General features: G+C 40.9%; 1 protein-coding gene across 1 annotated transcript in view; it reads left to right on the top strand.

Moving 5' to 3' along the window:
• Positions 1-12,844, top strand: part of SLC35D1 (solute carrier family 35 member D1) — a 47,206-nt gene that overhangs the window by 20,187 nt on the left and 14,175 nt on the right. The window contains exons 9-11 of the mRNA XM_032494538.1: positions 5,087-5,154; positions 6,412-6,490; positions 8,959-9,041. Of these exons, the coding sequence (XP_032350429.1) occupies positions 5,087-5,154; positions 6,412-6,490; positions 8,959-9,041 (230 nt within the window). The remainder of the gene's footprint in view (positions 1-5,086; positions 5,155-6,411; positions 6,491-8,958; positions 9,042-12,844) is intronic.

The following is a 12,844-nucleotide window of genomic DNA, read 5'->3' as shown; positions in this document are numbered from 1 at the left end:
TAGCTTTTATTGTGTTTTCAGTGCTGTCTTTCTGGTGGGGAGAGTGGACGCCCTTGTACTGGAGGACTGTGTGGGTCATATATATCCTACAGCTATGCCTTCAGATGGCTGCTGCTTGTTCTGTTGCAGCCAGAGGTCCATTCCTGGGGCAGAGCAGGGGGGTGCAACAGGCTGCCTCCTCCATAGACAGGCTTTCTCCAGAAGCAGGCTGAATATTTAGGGAAAGAAAAAAGTCCTTGAGAACTGTTTTTCTGTTTTTAGATTTTATATAGATGGAATCATGTCCGTGAGATTTATTTTACTAATCTACAGATACAGTTATTATGTTCCAGAGGGAACATAGTACACTATATATTTGAAGTATTTTTCTGAATAAAACTTGATGCTCAGCGTAGAGAATGTTTGGCTTGGAGCACAGAGACTCAAGTTTACCGTGGATTAGCTGTTACCTAAAGTAAGTCACTCATTGTTTTCTGGGTATAGTAAGACATGGCCTTTCTACCTCACAGGGTTGTCTTAGGAATCAAATGACAGGCTATATCCCAAAGCACTTTGTAAACTACAGCGCAGTCCACAAATATAAGGCAATATGTTTTTATTGCCGCTGTGTGTGTCTTCATCATCAGCAGACCTGACTGAACCATCTTCAGCTTAGTGTTTAGCCAAGCACATGACTGGGACGCAGTAGGTATCAAGCTGTACAGTGAAGGCACTGAAGGATTGTTGAGAGAGAAAGGATGAGAAGAGAAAAGAAAGATATAAAAAAGACCCAAATGGAACTTTAAGCGATGAAAAATATAATCAGCATTGAAAACTAAAGCAGAAAGTATTAAACATCAGATTAGTCACTATGCAAGAAAAGTCCAGTGAATTAAAGAAATAGCAGTAGAAACTATTCAAGATGAAGTGCAGAGAAAAAGAATAGAAAACAAATGAACAAATGTATTCGTGACACGTGGGATAATACCAAGAGGTCTAACGTGTGTGTAACTGTAATTCTGCAGAAGGGGTGGGGCGGGGGCGCAGGAATAATTTTGAGGAATTAATGGCTGAGTTTTTCCTAAATTTGATGAAAACTCTAAACCCACACATTCAATAAACCTTAAATGGAATGAACAAAGGAAACTGGACCATAAAGAGGGGCATTTCTTAATGCCGAAAGGGTTTATATAGCAAGTGGGTGTAACAGTCCTGAACGTGTTGCTGAGAGAGCTTCAAAATAAATGAAGCGAGAACTGATAGAAAGAGTAAACAGACCAACCCACAATGATAGCTGGAGATGTTAACATTCCCCTTTCAGTCATTGATAGAGTAACTAAACAGAAAGTCATTAAGGGTGAAGACTTGAGCAACCCTATCCACCAGCCCGACCTTGCTGACCTTTCTAGGACACCACATCTATATACAGAAAAATGAGCCTTGACCCTTACCTCAGGAAATACGTAAAAATTAGCTTGAAAAGTATTTTGAGTTGCATTGTGTCATTTCCTCCCTCAAATTCATGTTGAAGTCCTACCCCCAGCACCTCAGAATGTGACCTTATTTGGAAATAGGGTCATTGCAGATGTAATTCATTAAGATGGATTGGGGGGGACCTCTAATCCAGTAGCACTGGTGCTGTTACAAGAAGGGAAATTTGGACACGGACAGTCACACAGGGAGAATGCCGTGAGAACATGAAGGCAGACATCAGTGTGAGGCCTCCACAAACTGAGGCACACCAAAGATTGCCAGCAGAGCACCAGTGCTAGGGGGAGGCACGGAGTAGAGCCTGTCTCACAGCCCTCAGAAGTTACCAGCCCTGCTGGCACCTTGATCTTGGACTGCTAGCTTGCAGAACCGGGAGACAATACATTTCTGTTGTTGAAGTCCCTCAGTTTGTGATACTTCATTACAGCAGCCCTGGCTGAACAAGAGGACCATAGACCTAAGAGTAAAGCTAAAACTATACAATTAGAAGAAAACACAGAGGAGTATCTTTGTGACTTTGGGTTAGATCTGGGGTTTGTAGAAAAGGCATAAAAAGCAAGAATTATAAAACACAAATTTGATGGTAGGCCTCATCAAAATTAAAACTTCTTGTTTTTCAAAAGATGCCATTAAGAAAATGCAAGCCAAAGACAAGATCTGAAAATAATTTGCATAATATGATTAAGGACTTATATCCAGAATATTAAAACAAACTTCTTACGACGCAGTAGGAAGAAGACAAATAACCTGAATAAAATTTGGAAAATATCTGAACAGATACTTCACCAAAGAAGCAGTACCGATGGCAAAAAAAGCACATTGAAAGATGCTCAACCTCATTAGTCATTAGGAAAATGCAAGTTAAAATTACAATGAGATACCATTTTCTTAATCACAGGGATGGTCTCAAACAGTTCCAAGTGTTAATTAAGAATGTAGAGCAGTAGAACACAAAATGTTATAGCTACTTTGGAAAACGGTTTGGCAGTTTCTTACAAAGTTAAAGATACATTCACTGAAAGAACCAAGCCATCTGAATTATGCCAAGTGAAAGAAGCCAGACATTAAAAAGTACGTACTATACAATCCCATTTATATAAAATTGATTGAACAGCAAAACTCTAGTAACAGCGTTAGATCAGAGGTTCCCAGAGTCTGTAAATGGGGGAAGGGATTGACTGTACAGGGGCAGGAGGGAACTTTCTAGGGTGGTAAATATTTCTCTCTTATTCCAGCTTTACTGAGATACAGTTGACATCTAATATTGTGTAAGTTTCAGTTGTACAATGGTTGATATGCTTATATATTGTGAAACGATTACCACGGTAGCATTAGTTAACAGTTCCATCACCACGTATAACTGCCATTTCTTTTTTGTGGTGAGAACACTTAAGATGTACTCTCTTAGTGACTTGAAAGTATGTAATATGGTACTGTTAATTATAACATCAGGCTTATACATTAGACCGCCAGAACTTACACATCTTACAAGTTGTAAAACCAACATCTCACTATTTCCCCCATTCCCCAGCCCCTAAGAACCACCATTCTACTTTCTCTTTCTATAAATTTGGGGTTTTTTTACCTTTAATGAAAAAGAATATGAAAATGAATATATATATATGTATATGCATGACTGGGACATTGTGCTGTACACCAGAAATTGATACTTTGTAACTGATAAAACTTCAGTAAAAAAAAGATTTGGCTTTTTTAGATTTTACACATAAGTGAGATCAGACAGCTTTTATCTTTCTCTGATTTATCTTACTTCACATTAATGCCCTCAGGGTCCATCTGTGTTGTTGCAAATGACAGGATTTCCTTCTTTCTCATGGCTGAATAATGTTCTATTGTGTGTGTGTGTGTGTGTGTGTGTGTGTGTGTGTTTCTATTGCGGCTGCACTGGTTCACATTCCCACCAACAATACGCAAAGCTTGTGGTTTCTGCACACCCTCGCCGGCACTTGACATCTGGTCTTGATGACAGCCATTCTGACAGGTGTGGGGTGCTATCTCATTGTGGTTTGGATTTGCATTTTTCTGATGATTAGTGATGTTGAGCACCTTTTCATGTACCTGTTGTCCATTTATACCTCTTTTTTTTTTTTTTTTTTAAGAAAATGTCTACTTAGTTCCTCTGCTCATTGTTAAGTTGGGTTGTTTGGCTTTTTGTTTGTTTTTTTCTGTTGAGTTTTATGAGTTCCGTATATATGTTGGATATTGACCCCTCATCACATTCATGGTTTGGAAATATTTTTTCTCATTCTGTAGGTTGCCTTCTCATGTTGTATTGTTTCTTTTGCTGTGCAGAAACTTTTTAGTTTGATGGAGTCCCTCTTACTTGTCTTTGCTTTTGTTGTTTGTGCTTTTGGTGTCATACCCCAAAAATTGTTGTCAAGACCACTGTCAAGGAGTTTTTCCCTGTTTTCTTTCAGGTTTTAAGGTTTTAGGCTGAAACTTCTTTATCATAATTATAATGATGGTTATATGACTGTATACATTTGTCAAGACTCACTGAATTGCATGCTTAAAATTGGTGAATTTTATTTTTTATATGTTATGCCTCAATAGAGAACCATAAATAGACTGAATGTCTACCATCTGTCACATGCTGTGTTCAGAATGTGGTTCAGTTAATACGATGTGGGTCCTCCCCCCGGGAGCTCAGTGTGTAGGCACGGTGTAGAAAGACTTGCAGTTCAGAGAGATACGAGCCCTAGAGAGAAGTACTGCTGAGGCACAGAGGAAGGAGTTCTTGATCAGGGGAAGCCCCACAGACCAGCTGCTGGAGTTTTAGTTTGATGGGTGAGCAGGAGTCAGACGAATGTTGAGGGGAGGGACATTCCAGGCAACCGCATGTGAGTGTGAAACTGCATGTTACATGTTTTATAAACCACAAGGAGCCTGGTACTGCTGGAGTCCCGGAGCTCTTGTTTTTATGTTGAGGTGGCAAGAGTCGACGCTGGACAGGTTGGCAGAGATATAAAAAGTGAAACGTTCTCAGATTTGCTTATCAAACTCATATTGCAAGGGACATTTTGTACTTGAGGTGGAAACGCCCCCTCCAGTGTGAGAGATGAGATAATCAGTGTATCCTGTCATTTCTTTTCATTCCTTTGCTTTTGGCTTAAAAACAAATAAAACAACAGAAACGTTTCTTTTACAATCGACTGTTTCATAGTAGTAATTTTCCCTGGACAGACCTCAGCTGAATTTGAGGAACTAAGGCTGTACTTGAGTTTTCACATGTTGGAGGGAGGAAATCTGTCTTAGGGTTTGAGAAAGCCTCTCATGCCAGCCATCTGGGGGAACTGCTGAGATTAGCTGGATGTGGCTTGTGCCTTCAAGCAAATATCAGTTTCTTTGCACCAGCAGGGAGAAGTACCAAATCTCCCTCACAGTACATTTTGGAAAAGAAACAACCTTATGAAACTGCTTGTGATTCAGCTGCATATGTATGAAATTCTTGAATATCACTCTCTGTCCTTGGGGTGATGCAGGGAAGTGTATGTATGAGTCTGTGTGTTGGGAGCAAGCATGTAGGATTTCGATTAATATATGGAACAGCTTTGAGAGCCTGCTCTAAAATCGGGTGCTTCCTCTTGTGTTACAGGCAATGGATTTTGATGGCTGGGCTGACACCCTCTTTCTTCTACAGTTCACCCTCTCCTGTGTGATGGGGTAAGCCTTTGCTGCCTTATCAGCAGATGGTTTTCCTAGAGAAATTTGTTATCTAGCAGCTTTTTGCCTCGTTCCTCAGCACCCTATTCTATCTCTTGAGTGTATCAGCTTAGAATAAACCTCCAGATTCATGTGGTTTCTCTGCCCTTGGGAATGTGCTCTCAGGGCCACTGAACAGGTCTCTAAGTCATGCTTAGAAAGATGGAGGAAAAAAACTAATGTTTACCCAGTAAGCTAGTGTATGATAAGCACCATTATAGTTCAACATACACTAGATAATTTTCTTTCTCCATTGACCATTTAACAGTTACTATTGTCCCCTTACCTATGAGAAAGCAGGCTCGGAACTCAAGTAAGTTGAGTGTAAGTTTGCAGAATTAACAGGCAGCCGTGGCAGCCTTTGAATTTAGGGCTGCTTCTCCCTCCAGGTAGTAGAAGGCAAGAGGGTGTCTGCAGACGTGTCTCTGTTCTGCACCCCCATGTTAACGTCGTGCCTTTTCCCTCAGCCAGTCAGTTCAGGTGGTATTTGTGACTGCATCTGGCACAGGTTAGGCACACAGGGAGTGGACGCTCCAAATAAAGTTGACGTGATACCTTAGCACGGAGTCAGGCCCAGAAGCCTCGTAAATCTAGCTGCTGCCACTTAGTTGTTAGGTGAAACGGTATCCCCTCTTGAAGCAGTTCTCGTTTGCTTTTCTTGGGTCCTGAAGAATCTCTCTTGCCTTCACCCTGGGCCGGAGTCATACTGTCCCCATGCGACGTGGACACCTGGGCCAGGGTCTGTGAGCCCTGAGCTTTCTATCTGGGTTAGCTGTGATCTGAGTCAGGACTGTGATCTAAAAAGAGTGCTCATGGTTATGGAGGGTGGTTTCAAGGCTTTGGTGCAGTAGCTGGGAAGGACACCTGGTCATTAAATGGACATGTGTTTCATTTTAATGAAATTAAAGAAAAAAAATCTGAAGCCACACTATGAGATATTTTATTGTTTTATTTTGTTTCTTAACATTGCAAAGAGATTGTTCTTTCATGAGTAACTACTGTGCTCCAGGTTCTCTGCCGGAAAAACTATAAATACTATTCTTTCAAAGTGGACATAGCGTTAGATTTGGGCAGTGAGGCAAGGAAACCCCTCAGTCAGTCAGTGACTAGTAGACTGTGTTGGCATGGCCACCGCTGATTGTTTCTCTTGGCTAGAGGTTGCTATGAAGTAAGCAGTTGGATCTTACTTATAAGATACCTCTTTCTTCTTCTTTCCAGATTTATCTTGATGTACGCTACAGTGCTCTGCACTCAGTATAATTCTGCTCTTACAACTACAATAGTTGGCTGTATTAAGGTGAGTTAAAAAAAAGTACTGTTATCTTTTGGGTACCTGCTTTACTTCAGAATCATTCCTCTAAAATAAGTCTGGCTATAGCCTTAAGCCCCATAATTCTTATTTCCTCACGTATTTTCTTGAGAGTTTGACAAATTGTGGTGGTGGTTTCTGAAATAGTCTGAGAACTCAGGGAGAGCATAATGCCTCCTTTCAGGTCCCTTAGCTCTGAGGAGTACGGGGAAAGGAGCATGTGCCACCTCAGAGAGAAGGAGGAGAAGCAGGCCTGTTTCTGACAGCAAGCGACTGGCTCGGTAGTGATAGGTGTGTCCCTTTAACCCCCGGTGAGAACTGTTCTCTTCTCTGCCTCACTGAGTTCTGGCTGGTTTGTAGGAAAAAGATGCCTGCCAGAAGCTAATCAAGAGAGTTTTCCTATGCGTGAGCCAAGCCTTAAATGGCCCACTTGTAAAAGCTGTGTCTGACATTTCCAGTGATGTCATTTCCTCCTAATCCGTTCTATTTGAGTGAGGCTTATTTGTCTTCAGCCTGGAGAGCCAGGTTGACTTGAATACTGAGCTGCAGTTGGTGGCTTGAAGCCTGAGGCCTCTTTCATCTGACTTTGTGATTCTAGTGCTTTAAGATCCGAGAGGCCACAACATCCCTGAATTCCAAAAGAATTAGCAAGGTAGACTTGTTTTCTAAAGAAGCAAGCTAGAGAGAGGTAGGTCCTTGATCATTTGGAGGAGAGACTGCAGTTGCCCTTGGGACTTCCTTTCTGATGCCCCGTTTGTCAATAGTGAAGGAAGAGGTTGCAGAAGTAAAGCTTTGACTGTTCTGCTGTGTTTTCCTTTGGACTCCCAATGGAGCTGTGTCTACCTAACTGATGTCTTTGCTGGTTTGGAGTCTCTCGGGCCACAGCGGAGCTCCTTTCATTAGCTTCCCAGTTACACCCTCTTAGCTCAGTCGGTTACCCAGTGGGCTTTAAGCTTCCTTCTGCATGAGGATCCTCACCCCATGAACCCTTTGGTCAGCATTCCTTGTTTCTCCTTGTAAGTGTGGTGGGAAAATTACTTAGGGTACCAAGTTAGATATGGAAAATTCCTACGCCCATCTCCGATGTATTGAATCAGGCTCTCTAAAGTAGAGCGTGAAATCATCATTTTTAAGCAGGGTTTCCAGCTGATTCTCAGGTATGCCAGTTTGAGGACTGCAGTCTTAGTTTTGAGATACCAGCAGAGATTCCTCTGTGCTTCCTGGTAAGTTCCACTCTCGTGGCATGAGTGTCTGCTGACAGCAAACCTTGTTTAGGATGCCCTAATATGTACTTACAGTTTTTCTGACTTCTGACTGATGCTGGGCAACAAGGATGGGGGTCTCTGTTCTTTCCCTTTCTGAAGCTCCCTGGCCAGTTTATGCAGCCTAATCTCTCTTTTCCCTGGATCTCTGTGTTCCAAGAGAGGGCCTGTTGCACATTTTCCCAAGTTGCCTGCCAGCCTCTTTTACTGTAACATGGTATTTAGTTTTATTTTTTCCCCTCAAATAATAAGAAAATATGCTCTAAAGTAACTTTCTGTCTCCATCCTTAGACCTAGAAGAGACACTGACATAATTTTGAATGCTCTCTCAAAGGGCACTCCACTATAAAAACAATTTTGCAGTTTATTTTTGGCCTTTTAGAAACACCGTGGCACTCCCTGCTTCATGGGCCTAAGAGAACCCAGGTCCTGAAAGTACTCGTGACATTTACCGTCTCTGCCGTTGTAACAGCAGAGACAGTCAGTGACTTAAGAATGTGCAAGAAGGGAGGTTAGGGAAGAGCCGAATAATAGTTTCAACTTTGGGAAGTTGTATTTCACGTTTGTGGTCTGAGGATGATTAAAAGGGAGCCAGATAAGCAGCAGCTGTTCACACCTGGGAGCCGAGGGGAGCCAGGAGGGGCACGCCGCTTTGAGGTGACCTGCCGTGTGTTTTTTTAAGGCATGAAGGAAAAGTCCTCTAGAAGGAGTCTTGGTAAACTCGCCACCATCCCCTTGTCCCTTTTCCAAAAAGAGGAAAAGATGCTTGCGTGTAAGCAGGTTTTCCCCCTTCCCCCTCCACCCACAAGTCAGCTGTTACCACCACAGGAGGAAAAAGCTTTCTCTTCTGAGATTGCTAAACGTGCCTTGGTGTTTTCTACCCCTTGTAACAGCAGTGTTTCTCTTTTTAGATTTCTAACGGCAGCCCTCATTCCACAGGGCGGGGAAGGTTTGAGGATCTTTTTAGTATTCTTCAGTATCGGTGAAAGCGAACGCTTCTGGAGAGAGAGATTGGGAAGACACTAATGTCATTGTTTCTTTATGAGTTCATGCTCACACTACACTCATTTTAGGATCATTGTGCTTTTGTTATTGTCTGTTTATTTGCTTTTGTATTTTAAGGATAGATATTTGGGTCGTTGTGTGGATGGGTTGTATGAATGTTAACAGTATATTGCCACTTTTTCTTTTTAGAATATATTAATAACTTACATTGGGATGGTCTTTGGTGGAGATTATATTTTCACGTGGACAAACTTCATTGGCTTAAATATCAGGTAAGTAAAAATATTTAAATGCAGCCACTTTGACGAGTGGATTTGGATTGTCAAATAGTGTCACAGTAAGCTTGGGCTGTTTAACGGCAGATTTGTTCATTCACTTGTAAACAAACATTTATGGAGTGCCTGCGCATATTGTCTTTTGATAGTGCTTTTAAGAAAAGGGGAGAAAATGGTTCCATATTCTATACAATTTGGGGGTATCTTTTCTGGAAGTTGAACTCCTTTTACTTGGCCTTCAAAGAACAGTCCTTTATGTCTTATGCTTACACAGCACTGCAGTGTTCCCAAGAACCGTCCAGGCTAAAGAACACCAGCTCTGTTAGAGTTACTTTACATGTGTCTAACCTTGGACACATCACTGCATTTCTCTAGGCTTTATCTTCAGTGATGAGGGTGACTTGCGTGAAAGCTCTTTTTCAGTTTGAGAATTTTTAATTTCTCGGTTTTAAATACTATTTATATGCTTTAAAATGCTCAATTTGTGTTTGGGGCAGACCTCTGTCCTGAACTCACACTTGTGTATTGAACAGCCCACTTGAACTGAACTTTTATTTCCTCCAAAGTCTGCTCCACCCACAGCCTCCACATCTTTGTTGATGGAAACTCCATCTTTCTAGCCCCTCAGTTCAAAGACCTTGCAGTCCCCCTCGACTCTGCAATCTTGCACCCAGTGTGTTAGCGCTGTCTAGTGTGGTAGCACGTTCTGTTGGTGCTACCTTCATGATATATCCTGAAAATGATCACTTTTCACCGTCTGTGTTGCTCCTGCCACGTCTCATCTGCCTAGATTACTGCCTAGTCTTCTGTACTCGTATCCCTGGTTTGACGCATCCCCCCTACCCCACTCCTAGTCAGTTCTCAACAGAGCAGACAGTGTATTCCTTGTAAAAGGTAAGTCAGAACATGGCACTCTTTTTACTCCCCTCTCCCCATGGCTCTGCATGTCCCAGAGTCCTGAAAAGGCTTCACAAGATCTGCCCCTGTCTTGTCCTTCAGTTTCAGCCCATGCTTCTCTGCTCCTCACTCCCCTTCGTCCACACAGACCTCCTTGCGGTTCCTTTAGAATACAGGGCATGCCCTGTCTTCAGGGTGTTGGGACAGGATGTTTCCTCTGCCTAGAACACTGCACTGCTAACTCCTATATGCTTACAAGTTTTTGCTCATGTATCACCTTCTCAAGGAAGGCTGCCCCAACCACCTGGTTTAAAATTGCAACCTATTCTTCCTCTTCTGATACTCCCACATCATCTTACTCTGTTCTTCTACTTATATTTATGTTTATTGGCTGTTTTCTATCTCCCCTGCTAGAATGTAAGTTCCATGAGGTCAAGGATCTCTGCCTATATATATTATTCATTCAAGTTTCCCACGCCCCTAGATTGAGTCCTAGTTGTTGTTTAATAAATATTTGCTTGATGAATTTTATATGGATTGGTGAAAAAGCACTTTGGAAACTATAAAGCTCTTTACTAGAATATGGTGGTATCTTTTTAACTGTCAGCAAATTATATAACTTCTCTGAGCCTTTTTTTCTTCAGATGTAAATAAATGATAATGCCTATTCTGCTTTTCTTATGAACTAACATGAGAATTTAATACTGATACTATTAATAGGTTAATAATTCATTATTTCCCCTTCTCTGATTTTCATTTGCCAGTATTGTTATTTGTCTTTGAGAGGAAAAGTCCTTTGTTATTTGTGGGGATAGGAGTTGGTGGGAGGGTGGGTGGTTGGGTGGGGTGTAAGTCTCCCGAGGACCCCATATGGTGGGAGGAGGACGAGGAGCTGAGCCTTGGATCTTGTTCAGAACTGCAGTTCTGAAGTTTGCCATCTGTGTGATTTTGAGTGAGTTGTGTATCTTTTCTGAGCAGCAGTTTCCTTATGTGCTTGGGGTAAAGATACCTATCTGTTAGAGTTGCTGAGTTGAAATCACCCAGTGAATGTAAAGTACCTGATTCATTGCTTGATATCTGTGCTTGTAAATAATCAGTTTCTTTCATTAGTATCTGTGAGGAAGGGCCAGGGTAAGAGGAGCAACATGGTGAACCAGTTCTGTCTTTGGATGTGGCCTAATGAGTTTGATTCATTTCTAAAAATCTGGATTAAATGAATCATTATAACATGATACAGACCTGACGCAGAGATGCCTTAATTGTCTTTTTGTCCCCTTCATATAAGAACATCATAATCAAAATGAAGTAAAAGCTGCTGTTTGCGCTTTCAGACATACGCAGTTCAAATCTCTTATAAGGTCACATGGTATCTTGTAAGAAATGTTAGGTATCTTTTATTTCACATTGTAGTCTATTTAAAAATAAGACTTCTAAGTGTCTGAGTATATTGGAATATTATAACGTATATCAAACATATATTAAATCCCACATCTTGAAAGCTCTTCCAGTGGAGTTTCTTTGTGTGTTACATAGTGCATTATAGTTCTGTTTAAACAGTACCATATTGTTAGCAAGGTTAGTTGATAATGATGTCATTGGTACTTTGTCCCTATGTAATATTTTAAATCAGTTCTAATTGATTTCTCATTTTATTGTAGTAATTTCGCCATGACATATGTTTTTTGTTTTGTTTTGGTTTTTTTGTTTTGTTTTTTTGACATATGTTTTTAATTTCTGTTTCATTACATGGTTAGGGAGAACAAGTGGTGTACTTAGCCAGTCAGCATTCAAATTATTTGCAGAGTTGCGATTAGAATCCTGGTGACCTGCTGTTCAAATACTATTTCTATTACAATGTGCTTTTTTTTAGCATTTGTAAAGGAAAGTATATATTGTCTTCTTTTTAATATTTTTTATTTATTATTGTATTTAATTATTTTATTTGGGTGGGAGGTAATTAGGTTTTATTTATTTTGAGAGGAGGTACTAGGGATTGAACCCAGGACCTCAGCCTGCCAAGCATGCACTCTACCACTTGAGCTATACCCTGCCCCCCTATTTTTTTTCTTTTACTTTTTCTCTTTAAAATTAAAATTATGATTCTATTTTTTTTTTTTTTTTTTTTTTTTTTTACTTTTCCACTAGGTAGTAAGCAGATTCATAGGTTGTGGACATTACCTTTTTTTCTTAATTGTAGAAACCAAACTTATATTGGTTTCTTAGATTTTACTTTGATTGGAAACGGTGTCTGTCCATCCTTGGCTGATTGCACTTTAAAGGAAATCCCTAATTGAACTTTGCTGTTAAAGGATTCTGTGATGAAACTCAGATACATCTAGCTTCCCTCCACCCTGCCAGTATCTTTGCTGTTTTAAGAAAAGTTTAAGTAGCCCCTTCTCTGTTATGATTCAAGTCTAAGAAACAGGTTTGCATTGGAAACTTCTCAGGCTCTGTGATTTAAGAAGGCATTTTTTTCCATAGGGCTCTTTTGAGAGCCTGACTGTCTCCAACTCCCCTAAATGCCTTTTCCAGGGGCAATTACTGAGTGCTCACCCAAGCCCAGAAAAGCAACAGAGCGAGCGGGGAGTGACTAGTGCGGGGTGGTGACAGAGCAAGCTTCTGTACTTCATCAGAGGTTGGGCTCAGGCCTGTGACTTTGGCCGAGTCATGTAGCTTTTCCAGATAATGACATCATCATCCCAGGCTAGCAATCTCAGAATCTCTGGAGCTCATCTTTATCTGTGATCCTTTTTTTTTCCTTCCATGAAAAAAAAAGTTAACATGATTTAAATACAGTAAAACTCCCCCCTCTTCATGGACAGTTCTGCAAGTTTTGACAAATGCACACAGCTAATTAACTACCACCACCACATTCAAGATATAAAACAATTGTATTACACCCC

Source organism: Camelus ferus, chromosome 13 (assembly GCF_009834535.1).
Source record: "Camelus ferus isolate YT-003-E chromosome 13, BCGSAC_Cfer_1.0, whole genome shotgun sequence".
Lineage (NCBI taxonomy): Eukaryota > Metazoa > Chordata > Mammalia > Artiodactyla > Camelidae > Camelus > Camelus ferus.
This window is presented reverse-complemented; position numbering and strand designations above follow the sequence as displayed.